Source organism: Microcebus murinus, chromosome 4 (assembly GCF_040939455.1).
Source record: "Microcebus murinus isolate Inina chromosome 4, M.murinus_Inina_mat1.0, whole genome shotgun sequence".
In the NCBI taxonomy this organism is placed as follows: domain Eukaryota; kingdom Metazoa; phylum Chordata; class Mammalia; order Primates; family Cheirogaleidae; genus Microcebus; species Microcebus murinus.
Genome location: NC_134107.1, coordinates 112,950,580 through 112,963,441, shown reverse-complemented (window position 1 = coordinate 112,963,441; position 12,862 = coordinate 112,950,580). Strand labels below are relative to the sequence as shown.

The 12,862-nt window shown below is 58.8% G+C and overlaps 1 protein-coding gene across 2 annotated transcripts in view; it reads right to left on the bottom strand.

The window, feature by feature from the left end:
- KIRREL3 (kirre like nephrin family adhesion molecule 3) overlaps positions 1–12,862 on the bottom strand; it is a 582,189-nt gene that overhangs the window by 30,416 nt on the left and 538,911 nt on the right. For both annotated transcript variants that reach the window (XM_012772310.3, XM_012772311.3), the window contains exons 6-7: positions 8,044–8,194; positions 176–281 (exon numbers count right to left, since the gene is read on the bottom strand). In XM_012772310.3, the coding sequence (XP_012627764.1) occupies positions 176–281; positions 8,044–8,194 (257 nt within the window). The remainder of the gene's footprint in view (positions 1–175; positions 282–8,043; positions 8,195–12,862) is intronic.

Below are 12,862 nucleotides of genomic sequence, written 5' to 3'. Positions count from 1 at the left end.
TGCATGCATGAAGGAGACCAGCGGGCGGGGGCGTGGTTCGGGGAGAGGCTAGTGGGCACCCACTGTGAGCCAGACAGCACTGTGGCCACGATGCTGACCTTAAGTTACAGCCCATGAGATAGGCATGGGGGTGGGGCCAGTGGCCGGGCTGTGCCTGCCCTGCAGTGACTCTCACCTGTACTGGGTGACAGCTGGGTTGGCCTTTGCAGAGCAGTGGAATGTGACGACGTTGTCCTCTAGCACTGGCTGCGGTTCCACTGACAGGTTGACAAGTGGGGGGTCTGCAGGGAGAGGAGAATCACTTGTAGACTGGAGGGAGAATGGGGCAGGAAGATGCCCAGGTGACATGGAGGGTAAAGGCCAGAGATTCCACCACCAGGGATCCTCAGAACAGCCACTGCCCTGGAGGGGGAGGTGGGGGCTCAGAGGAGGCTGTTGCTCTGCCTGGAGGTGCCTGGTCCAGCCAGTCCTGGGGTGGGCTCAGGGCCCCTGTGGACTCCAGGCCTGGTGTCAACAAGAACAGTCAGCCAGGAGGCACGGCCACATGGGCGTGGGCTGCAGCTCTGGGCAGAGCGGAGCACCAGGGAGGAGAGGCGGGAAGGGTGCGGGGCAGGGAAGTGTGGACACTCAGCCCCGTTCCAGCACAAACTTCCCATCTTTGAAATGTCTGTTGATTATCTCTTTGTGTAAAGGTTCTGGGGCATCTGTGAATGTGAAAGCGACATTTACACCCTTTCATCAGCCGAATCTTCTCTGCTCAGCCCTTGCTGGTTACAAAGGGCCTCAGCTCTCGGGCTGGGGCTCACTTTCGCATTTGACATGACAAGAAGCCAAGCTCTGAGGTGCTGAACGGTGGGAGGGGAGCAGACAGAAAGTCAGAGAGGGGGAGACAGATGGGAACCAGAGACAGGACACGCAGAGATCTGTGTGACGGCACCGAGGCAGGCAGAGGCACGCATGCAGAGCAGAGGCACAGGTGCAGAGCAGAGGCACAGGTGCAGAGCAGAGGCACAGGTGCAGGCAGAGGTACAGGTGCAGAGCAGAGGCACAGGTGCAGAGCAGAGGCACAGGTGCAGGCAGAGGTACAGGTGCAGAGCAGAGGCACAGGTGCAGAGCAGAGGCACAGGTGCAGGCAGAGGCACAGGTGCAGGCAGAGGCACAGGTGCAGGCAGAGGCACAGGTGCAGAGCAGAGGCACAGGTGCAGGCAGAGGTACAGGTGCAGAGCAGAGGCACAGGTGCAGAGCAGAGGCACAGGTGCAGGCAGAGGTACAGGTGCAGAGCAGAGGCACAGGTGCAGAGCAGAGGCACAGGTGCAGGCAGAGGTACAGGTGCAGAGCAGAGGCACAGGTGCAGAGCAGAGGCACAGGTGCAGGCAGAGGCACAGGTGCAGGCAGAGGCACAGGTGCAGAGCAGAGGCACAGGTGCAGGCAGAGGTACAGGTGCAGAGCAGAGGCACAGGTGCAGGCAGAGGCACAGGTGCAGACCAGAGGCGCACGTGCAGAGCAGAGGTACAGGTGCAGGCAGAGGCACAGGTGCAGAGCAGAGGCACAGGTGCAGAGCAGAGGTACAGTTGCAGGCAGAGGTACAGGTGTAGAGCAGAGGTACAGGTGCAGGCAGAGGCACAGGTGCAGAGCAGAGGCGCACGTGCAGAGCAGAGGTACAGGTGCAGGCAGAGGCACAGGTGCAGAGCAGAGGTACAGGTGCAGGCAGAGGCACAGATGCAGAGCAGAGGCACAGGTACAGAGCAGAGGTACAGGTGCAGAGAAGAGGTACAGGTGCAGGCAGAGGCACAGGTGCAGAGCAGAGGCACAGGTGCAGGCAGATGGGAACCAGAGTCAGGACACACAGAGATCTGTGCGGCGGCGCCGAGGCAGGCAGAGGCACGCATGCAGAGCAGAGGCACAGGTGCAGAGCAGAGGCACAGGTGCAGGCAGAGGCACAGGTGCAGAGCAGAGGCACAGGTGCAGGCAGAGGCACAGGTGCAGGCAGAGGCACAGGTGCAGGCAGAGGCACAGGTGCAGAGCAGAGGCACACGTGCAGAGCAGAGGCACAGGTGCAGAGCAGAGGCACAGGTGCAGGCAGAGTCACAGTGTGCAGAGCAGAGGCACAGGTGCAGGCAGAGGCACAGGTGCAGGCAGAGGCACAGGTGCAGGCAGAGGCACAGGTGAAGAGCAGAGGCATAGGTGCAGGCAGAGTCACAGTGTGCAGAGTAGAGGCACAGGTGCAGGCAGAGGCACAGGTGCAGGCAGAGGCACAGGTGCAGAGCAGAGGTACAGGTGCAGAGCAGAGGCACAGGTGCAGGCAGAGGCACAGGTGCAGGCAGAGGCAAAGGTGCAGAACAGAGGCACAGGTGCAGGCAGAGTCACAGTGTGCAGAGTAGAGGCACAGGTGCAGGCAGAGGCATTGGGGCCACCGAGGACAGGGACGAGAGGGCTAGCTGAGGGAGGGAGATGGAGACGGCGAGATGGGGAGGCACACAGAGACTGAGAAACACATAAGACTGGGAGAAAGAGAGGAGACCTAGAGAAGCGGAGGCGCGAGACGCCAGCCTGCCTGCTCTGGGCTCATGGCTGAGACCTAGGACAGTCATTCACAGCCTCCCAGCTACGGGAAGCCTACTTGCCATGCCCCAGAGTTGAGATCATTTGACTGCCCTGATCCAGCCTCTGCCCATTGGTGCTTGGGATGGACCACGCCTTCCTGCCCAGGGCTGGGCGCAGGGGCTGGGGCTGGGAGACGGGCCCAGAGGCTATGCTGGTGTCTGTTTCCTGAATAGCAGGTGGCCGGCTGGCTGGGCAGCCCACTCTTTCCACATTATCTCCTAGTTCCTGACCAGGGACAGCAAATCCGGGAAGCACCTGCTACTGGGGCATCCAGCCTGCCTGCCTTTTCCTGGAGAATTACTAGGGAAGTGATGAGTTTTTCAGTCATCTCAGTCTTGGTTTCTAAAGCATAATTCAAGTGGTCGAAAAGATGAGTGTGATGAGGTAGCCATGAGAGCTCTCCTCCCCTCCCAGGAGAGCTGCGACCGCCCCAACCCTGCAGCCCTTCCCAGCAGCCCTGTGGCTTCCAGGCCAGGCGGGATCAGGAGTCCCAGCTCTCCCACTCAGGGCTGGCTGGCTGTGCTGGGCACTGGTGGGACCCTCCCTGGAGAACATGTTCACCCAGGAGGAGCCTGCATCTCGCTGACGCAGGGAGTTGGTGACTGCTATCTGCGTTGCAACACAGGCCCACGTCCGCACACATGCAGCCCGTCACTGTGAGGAGCAGTACCTCAATCCAACTCTTGTTTAAGGAGGTGCCATTTGATAGAATCTAGACACTTGTCACAGAAGCTGGGGGGCTGTTCCAGGAGGCCCACCCCTCACCTGAGTGTCCTTTACAAAGTGACGAGACTTTGGGAGGCAGGAAGATGGAGCATGCCTGGTGCTGGCCCCGTCGCGCTGCTGGACGTACACACCTGCCGTTATCAGCGCATCCTGGGAAGCCTCTCTCCTGCCTCTCCCCCTCACGGCACCCCTGCTGCCCCACTCGCCAGTCTGGCGTGCACCTCGCCCCAGACCACAGGTGCCCGAGTCTCTCGCTCCACTCCTCTCCTCTGGATGTACCGAACACAAATGTCCAGAGTCTGGCAAGCTCCAGAGGTATTAATAGCTTATGTTATATACAACTATTAAACATGATTTTAATCCTACTTCTGATGTCAGCTGCCTGACTTGTAGGAGGGCAGCTTTGATGTAGCTGGTGGAACTGAGATCACACTGAACAGATGTTACAGCTGAGAGTCTATCAGTGTTTCTATCAGCAGTTGCGCGTGTGCGTGCATGCATGTGTGCATGCATGCGTGTGTGCGTGCGTGTGTGCACGTGTGTTTTCGGAGGAAGTGTTACATCAAAGGGGTGGAAAAGAGAGAAGTTTCATGACTCAGTGATTTCATAGCGCATCCATTTGAAACTTGGCACCTGGACACGGAGTCCAGATGTGGCAAGGCTTTGGTGGTGGTAAGCCTTCTCTCCCATTACTCAATCTGGGGCTTTGTCTTCCATTGGGTAACATGTAAAGACCAAGGGAAACAAACAATGAATGTGCTTTCTCTGAGGTTGGATGCTTCTTGGTTGACTGAGAAAATGAGCAGGTTTGTAAAGGCAGCTCTGCTCCAGCCCATGGTGCCCATAGTGAACAGTTTAATGCTTACTGAATGAGGAAATGGATAAATGGAGGAGGTGGAAGTGGAGGAGGTGGAGGAGGTGGAGAGGACGAGGAGGAGGACAGGAGGAGAGGAGAGGAGAGGAGAGGAGGAGGAGGAGGAGGAGGAGAGGAGGAGGAGGAGGAGGAGGGGAGGAGGAGGAGGAGGGGAGGAGGAGGAGGAGGAGAGGAGGAGGAGGAAGAGGGGAGGAGGAGGAGGAGGGGAGGAGGAGGAGGGGAGGAGGAGGAGGGGAGGAGGAGGAAGAGGGGAGGAGGAGGAGGAGGGGAGGGGGAGGAGGAGGAGGAGGGGAGGAGGAGGAGGGGGGGAGGAGGAGGAGGAGGAGGGGAGGAGGAGGAGGAAGAGGGGAGGAGGAGGAGGAGGGGAGGAGGAGGAGGGGAGGAGGAGGAGGAGGGGAGGAGGAGGAGGAGGGGAGGAGGAGGAGGAGGGGAGGAGGAGGAGGGGGGGAGGAGGAGGAGGAGGAGGGGAGGAGGAGGAGGAGGAGGAGGGGAGGAGGAGGAGGGGGGGAGGAGGAGGAGGAGGAGGGGAGGAGGAGGAGGAGGAGGAGAGGAGGAGGAGGAAGAGGGGGGGAGGAGGAGGAGGAGGGGAGGAGGAGGAGGGGAGGAGGAGGAGGAGGGGAGGAGGAAGAGGAGGGGAGGAGGAGGGGAGGAGGAGGAGGAGGAGGAGGAGGGGAGGAGGAGGAGGAGGGGAGGAGGAGGAGGAGGGGAGGAGGAGGAGGAGGAGGGGAGGAGGAGGAGGAGGAGGGGGGGAGGAGGAGGAGGAGGAGGGGAGGAGGAGGAGGAGGGGGGGAGGAGGAGGAGGAGGAGGGGAGGAGGAGGAGGAGGAGGAGGAGGGGAGGAGGAGGAGGAGGAGGAGGAGGGGAGGAGGAGGAGGAGGAGGGGAGGAGGAGGAGGAGGAGGGGGGGAGGAGGAGGAGGAGGAGGGGAGGAGGAGGAGGAGGAGGGGAGGAGGAGGAGGAGGGGAGGAGGAGGAGGAGGAGGGGAGGAGGAGGAGGGGGGAGGAGGAGGGGGGGAGGAGGAGGAGGAGGGGAGGAGGAGGAGGAGGGGAGGAGGAGGAGGGTGGGGAGGAGGAGGAGGAGGAGGGGAAGAGGAGGAGGAGGGGAGGAGGAGGAGGGGGGAGGAGGAGGAGGGGGGAGGAGGAGGGGGGAGGAGGAGGGGAAGAGGAGGAGGGGAGGGGAAGGGGAGGGAGGAGTGCGGGAGGAGGAGGAGGAGAGGGGGGAGCAGGAGAGGGGGGAGCAGGAGAGGCGGGAGCAGGAGAGGTGGGAGGAGGAGGAGGAGGAGGAGAGGGGGAGGAGGAGGAGAGGGGGAGGAGGAGGAGAGGGGGAGGAGGAGGGGGAGGAGGAGGAGGAGAGGGAGGGGAGAAGGAGAGGGAGGGGAGGAGGAGAGGGAGAGGGGGAGGGGAGGAGGAGAGGGGGAGCAGGAGAAGGGGGAGGAGGAGAGGGAGGGGAGGAGGAGAGGGAGGGGAGGAGGAGAGGGAGAGGGGGGAGGAGGAGGAGGAGGAGAGGGGGGAGGAGGAGGAGAGGAGGAGAGGGAGGGGAGGAGGAGAGGGAGGGGGGAGGAGAGGGAGGGGAGGAGGAGAGGGAGGGGAGGAGGAGAGGGAGGGGAGGAGGAGAGGGAGGGGAGGAGGAGAGGGAGAGGGTTAGGGTTAGGGTTAGAGGGAGGAGGAGAGGGAGGGGAGGAGGAGAGGGAGGGGAGGAGGAGAGGGAGGGGAGGAAGAGAGGGAGGGAAAGAGTGAGGGAAAGAGGGAGGGAAAGGAGGAGGAGGGGAGAAGGGGAGGGGGAGAGGGAGGGGGAGAGGGAGGGGGAGAGGGAGGGAAAGGAGGAGGAGGGGAGGAGGGGGCAAAGTTATATGTGCTTTGCCCAGCAGGCGCATAAACACTCTCAGCCCTAGGGAGATGAACTGCTGAGACAAATGGAGGAAGACCGCTCTTCCACTAGGGCTGTGGGGACACCTGGGAAGGGGCTGCCACACACCTGTGACTGGAGGTCCTGGCAGCTGATAGGTGGAGAGTGCTCACAATGTGTCAGGCATGAATGATTCCATTCTATCCTTACTTCAACCTTAGGAGGTAAGCGTTATTACCATGCTGAGATGCACAGATGAGGAACCGAGGCACAGAGAGGTCAACTACCCAGGTCAGGCTCACTCAGTAAGTAGTAGAGGCAGAATTCAAAGCAGGAAAAATATGATGGCCTTCACTACTGCGCTGTGCTGCCTTGGATGGGGCCTATCTAGGACACCAGGCAGCTGAGTCCCAAGCCTCACCCTGGCCTCACTCCGGATGGCTGCAATGTCCTGGGAAAGGGGGCCAGAAGGGCCAGAGGCCTGGCAAGGCCTGTGCCCCCAGGGTGCAGACTCTGCCTCTGTGTGCCCTGGCCAGGGACGTCCCACTGGCGCATGGCGAACATGGCGGCTCTGTGGACGGCCACTCCCTGCGGCCTGGAGAGGCTCTGGAGGGCGGGGGCGCGGCCTGGAGCAGCAGCTCTGCCCTTCCCACCTCTCCCTCCAGGGCTCTGGCTGCTGTGGCAGCGTTATCTTTGTTATCTTCGTAAGGGCGGTTAGCAAACCCCTCCTCCCCCAAGATCCTCCTTCCTGTCTTCATTCAGGGAGAGCCACAGCAGTGAGCTCTGGCCCAGCCTGGACCGGGCGGCAGAGCCTCTGTGCTGGGTGTCCAGCGCCCGTTCACAGCATGTGTTTCTTCTCCCTTCTGGAGCCTGAGCAGGATTCTAAACACTGGGTGGGAACTTCTGCTCTCTGGCTGCCAAGACAGGTTCTGGAAACACTAAAACCCCGCATCTCTAGACTCCAGATCCTGGAGAGTCACGTGGAGTCCGAATCCAGAAGCCTTAGATGGGCCAGGGCTGTCATGAATATGCTAGCGAGGGCCGACCGCCAGCCTGCACGCCAGCCTTGCAATGCAGAGCTTGGGGCCACAGCGGCCACCAGCGTGTGGGCTGTGTGCTCTATCTGCATAGGAAGGCCGCCTGAGCGCGACACCTCAAATCTCAATGAATCCGGTACTGGGGTAAGGCCACTGGAGCCACCTTGCTGAGCTCTCCTTGGTTCTCTGGGGCCGAGAAGGGTTCTTAGGGACGCTTTTAGGAGTCTTTTAGGAGTCTCTTTATGAGGCTTTTGGGATGTGATGCTGGCAGAGCTTTAAAGCACCGCTACTGTTAATATGTGAACCGTAACAACTGAGTCAACTGAATCCACTGAGGCCTGCCCTTGTTGGGTGTATAGGAGTGTTATCGGGTCAGGCTCTGCAAAGCTGCCCAAATTTGAAACCTGCATGGGTAACTGAATCAACATTCGGGTGCCTCAGTTTCCCCTGATGCCTCCTCCAAGCAGTTGTAAAGATTAAATTCCATAATGCATATAAATTTGAGCTAAATACTGGCCCTTCTTTCTCTTCCTCTCATCCCCCTGACTGACCCTCCGTGAGGGTGGCCAGTACCCCTCTGCAGGGCACGGTGCTGCGTGCCTGTCCGGAGCCCCAGAGCTCTTCCGTCCCCAGCATCTCTACCCTGGCTTCTCTCTAGCAAGGGTGGGGCCACCTGGCCAGCCCAGCGGGGCATCAGCTGACCATAGTTATTAATATAGAATTTCCATCTTGTTCAGGTGTCAAATGTGGCTGATAGATGTCCTTTACTGAGGACCTTCATCTGTGAGGTTGCTTCCTGGGACGGTAAGAAACACAGAGGGCCCTTCCTGCTCGTACTTGAAAACCAGCCAGTCACAGAGCTGACCCGTCTCCTGCCTTCAGGCGGCCAGAGCTACAGGGAGGGCTGGGTGTCTCCCCCCCTGGGCCTGGCTGAGCCAGGCGGGGCCGCCAGTACTCACGCTGGATGTCGATGGTGACTGAGGTCTCCTTCCCTCCAGGGATGGCTTTGTTGGTCGCCCGGCACACGATGCTTTGCCCATTCTCCACGTCGCCGGGGGAAAGGAAGAGGGTGCTGACGATGCTCTCTCGCTTGCCATCCCGGAGCAGTGTCTGGGGGGGGGGGAGAGAAAGCTCCTTGTCACTTGGCTGTGATGGCTGCATGGGTCGCAGAGGACAAGCTCAGAGACAAGAAGGTAGAGTCATGGATGGAGGAAGGGAGTCTGCTCAGGAGTTGCAGGAGCCAGCCCTGGGGGCAGCCCTGGCTTGCTGCTGGCAGATGCTCGGCTGTGGAGGGAAAGGCACTGAAAAGCCCCACCGTGGTGGAGTCAGCCTGGGCTTGCATGCCAATGCACAGGGAACCCTGCCGGGCTTAAGGGAGACAGAGCTTCAGGAGGTCCTCCGTAGCAACGACCTCACACCTGCTCTGCCTCTGCTGTCTGGGAGAGCCTTGGGGTCTGCAGAAGCAAGGAGATGGTTTGCAACAGGCAGGAGCAGTGCAGTCCGCAGGGGTGCAGCTTTGGGCATGGGGGTCAGGGCACGGTGGGTGGGATGTGGCATAATCAATGCACGCTAACCTTGTGGTTATTTTCCTATAGAAATCCTTTCAACTGTTCAAAGCATGCTGTGTCCTGACCTTGTTAGAGCCACAGGCAGCACAGATGCCATTACTTTCCACTGGCCAGGTGAGGGGACAGGTGAGATGGAGAGAGGCTATGGAGCTTGACCTGACTCACACTTCTAGTTGGTGGTGAAATTAGTACAAGGGTCCTGCAGTGGGGTGAATAGTGTCCCCCCAAATTCTTGTCTACCCGGAACCCCAGAATATGGCCTTCCTTGGGAGTAGGGTCTTTGCAGACTAGTTAGGTAGGTAGTAATTAACTAAAATCTCTAGATGAGACCATCATGGATTTGTAGTGGTGACTTTAAATCCAATGACTGGTGTCCTTTTAAGAAGAGGAGAAGACTCAGCCGGGTGCAGGGGAGAAGGCCCTGTTAGGAAGGAGGCAGAGACAGCAGTGATGCTGCCCCTAGCCAAGGAATGCCAGGAGCTGGAAGAGGCAGGAAGGATCTCCCCTGGAGCCTTTGGAGGGAGCCAGGCCCTGCTGATAGCTTTGTTTCAGACTTGGCCCCACAGCCATGAGCATGGAGAACATGAATTTCTGTTATTTTAAGCATGAAGTTGTGGTCCTTCGTTATGGCAGCCTCAAGAAACCAACACAAGTCCTCACAGGTCCTAGAGCCACTGGTCTCCGGTCTTCCCTGGGCCACGGTGTTGTGAACTAAAATGCTCACCCCCCCCCCCCACTGGCTGACTGAATGGACCCCCTCCTGGCCAAAGGAATATTCTAGGGCAAAGTTGCCTGCCAGGAGGAGGGAGGTCAGACATGCCTTATCATGCCCCCCTCCCTTCTTGGAGACTTCCTTTGTAACGCATTGACAGGCCTAAGGGTATGCAAGACACACCTGCAGGCCCTCAATTTATGCAACAAATGGTGGCTTATCTCTGGTAAACAGTTTATGTTAAAACATTCCAAGTCTTTAGACAAAGCTTCATGTCTTTAGCCAATTACAATGTAAAGAATCTTTAAACCCACCTATAACCTGTAAGCCCTCCCCCTTCTAGATGGCCCTCCTTTTTGGGCCAAACCAATGTATGCCTCCCACATATTGATTGATGGTTTTACCTGGAACCCTTGTCTCTAAAATGTATAAAAACCAAACTGTAACCCAGCCACAGCGAGTCCACTCCGGGTCATGGTCCTCAAATTTGGCTCAGAATAAATCTCTTTAAAATTACTTTGCAGAGTTTGGCTTTTTTCGGTTGACAGTGTCATTCTGTAGCTAGTCCCCTCTTCCCTCCCCGTGCCCCTTCCCAGCTACCCCCCACAATCACTGGGGCCCACTGAGGCGGGGCACGCTGCAGGAGCTGTCCTGGGGCGGGTGGGGACTGGAGTCTGTGTGGCACTCAAAGACTCCTGGTCCCAGGAAGGGACTTCACTCCTTCCAGGGAGGTGCGGATGTAGTCCTATTTTGCCCAGGGACAGACAAACAGACTGCAGTCCCTCCAAACCTCCATGCAGCAACGATGGCATCTTCCCTAATTCTCACAAGGGCCCTAGAAGGGAGGGAACATTATCTCTACTCAACAAAAGAGAAAACTGAGTTCAAAGTGAGTTGGGAACTTGCTGGTGGAGATAGGATTTGCACTTAAGAATGGGTGAGCCCTGAGCCACTACCCTCTGCCACAGCCCCTGGAGCTGCTGGAGGGTGGGTATTACTACCTTGGCACTACGGGTGGGAAGAGTTGGGGTGATTACGGAGCCTCCAAGTCACTGAGCTTGTTAGCAGTAACATGTAGGCTGCTGGAACCCTGCTTTCTACGTCCTCAGTCCAATGTGGGGCAAGCCTTGTGGCCTTGGGAGAACAGGGCCTGAGCCTCCAACGAGAGGGCACACCCTGCTTTAGGCACAGCTTAAAATTTTAGAGGCAGCCACAGAGCGGGGCAGTGGCCCTGGCCCTGGGCAGAGGGGTCCTCCCAGAGGGGCCAGAGGAGAGTGATGTGCCCAGACTCAGCAAGCCAAAGGGTCAGAGCCTCAGATCCGCTTTGGGGCCAGTGCGCCAGACCAGAGGCTGGCAGAAGGCGGGGTGGGGCGTAATCGTAGTTGAGCCCCAAGCCAGAGCCAGGGCAGGAGGGAGCTGGGCGGCACCACAGTACCAGGTGGCCTGGGGCTCTTCAGCAGACTCACCACTACAAATAGTCTGGCAGTAATAGAACAATTTCCTGAAAGAAAATAAGACCTGGATCAGAGGAAGGGAGATGGGGAAGGGGCTTGTCTCCTTTACTTTTCCGTGGTGCTAACAAGGGATATTTACATAAGCTTTGGAGGGGAGCAGGCCCAGCTCTAATTAGGTCCCTGCCTGCCCCAGCGTGCTTCTCCACCTCTGAATGATGATTTATTGGGTCTGGGTGTGTGCTTTTCTGGGAAATAAAAATTCTGGTTCAAGTTGTTTGTTCCACCTAATGAGAGGAAAAGGGAGATGGGTTCATTAAACAAGGCAAGAGCCAAGAGAAGGCAAGCGCCGCACGCTCCCCAGGGAGGCCCATGAGCTGGGGTACCCAGACGCAGGTGGTGTCTCAGGGAGGAGGGTCTGGTCTGCTGGCTCAGCTTCGGCCTTGGCCCAGCATGGGATGGCTGCAGGGAACAGGGAGGGCTGCGGGGCAAGCCTGCAGGGGTGAGAAGCAGCGGGCGGCCAGGGGTGTGTGGGGGCAGTCTGCACCCTCCTGTTTTCTTCCCTCATTCCTTTCTGATCTCATCTCTCCTTTCTCCTTCCTCTTTTCTCTTGCTTCATTCCTTTTGTATAAATCTCAATCGTCACTTTTCTCATATGCAAATGGAGCCTTTGGACTTGGTGGCCTTGAAGGCACTGTTCACATGGGACAAGAGGCAGAGTATTCCATCATCTGGAATCCTGCCCTCCCAGCGCCACCCACCCTCACTCTCTTCCCTTCACTGGACGTGGCTCTGGAGGCCCACTGGGCGCTGTGCCCAGCTCCTGCCTCAGAGCCTTCATTGGCATGCAAAGCAGCTCTGGGAGGGAAGTGAGTTATTAATGGTGGGTCATGTGTTTTGGAGGCCACCAACTCCAAGGCCTCCCTCCAGTTTGGTGGGCACTAATGTGCTGCCAGACTGCAGACTCTGGGTCTCCAGGCTGCCCCACGTGACTGTGATGGTGACTCCCTAGGGGCTACCAAGACCCAGCCCCCATGAGTGCAGACGTGGACCAGGGGCCAGGCATGTGTGCGGTGTGCTGCGTCCTGCGCACAGGAATGAGCGTGGGGCACAGCCTCTGCACGTGGGGCCCACCTACCCTCATCTGTCCTGTCTGGGGGTGTCCACGGCCCTCTGCCCACTGACTGCCTCTAGGAGCTTTCTGGACTGTCCCAGTGCCTGTGGGGCCCCTGGCTCCCCTTTGAGCTCTGCCTGCTCGCGTGCTGCTCCAGGGCTGTGCACACCCCCTCGCCTCATCACTAAGGGACCCGGCGTCCATCTCTCTGGTTTTCCAGCAGCAGCTTGGGAGGCTGGGGACAGAGTGTACCCTTGGTGTGGTTGTCCAGTGTGGGCATTGGCGGCCACTCTACTCTTTCCAAAGACCCCAGGACCCCTGTTGGGCAGTGGAGAGTCAGACTGAGCCCTCAGAGGTGGGATTGCAGTGGGCAGTGCTGGCCCAGGGCTAACTATGGCATGCTCATTGATATGCAAACAGCCGCAAGGCCTTGAGCAGCCACTGCCTGGCAACCAGGCTTCTCTGTTCTCTTGGGTCCCACTCACCTCCCCCACCTGCTGGGTCTTTTTTTTTTTTAATCATCGCTGTGCTTCCCTCTTTTATAACTGCGTGGGGATCCTGTGGGCCTGCTGTCACTTGGATTGAATAGGGGAGATGGGGAAGGTGGGGAGCTGCATAATGCTGTTTGTTCCAGACCCTGCATCCAGCGCGTCGCCTGAAGCCAGAGGGGAGCCCTTCATAGAAGGCCAGGATGAGCCGCTGCACACTGGGTGGAGACTCCGGGCCCCTAAACTGGGCAGGGGGGTGTGGGGTGATGGGGTGACTGCAGGAGCAAGGGCCCTAGGGTGTGAGCATTCGTGCCTTTCCTGAGCAAGTCTCCTGAGCTCCTGTTAGCAAGGCCTAACAGGCGAGGCAGGCGGTGCCAGGTGGGCTGGAGCCAGCCCTGTGGGCAGGGGGCCAGCCTGAAGCTGAGGACACAGAGAGGTAGGGCTG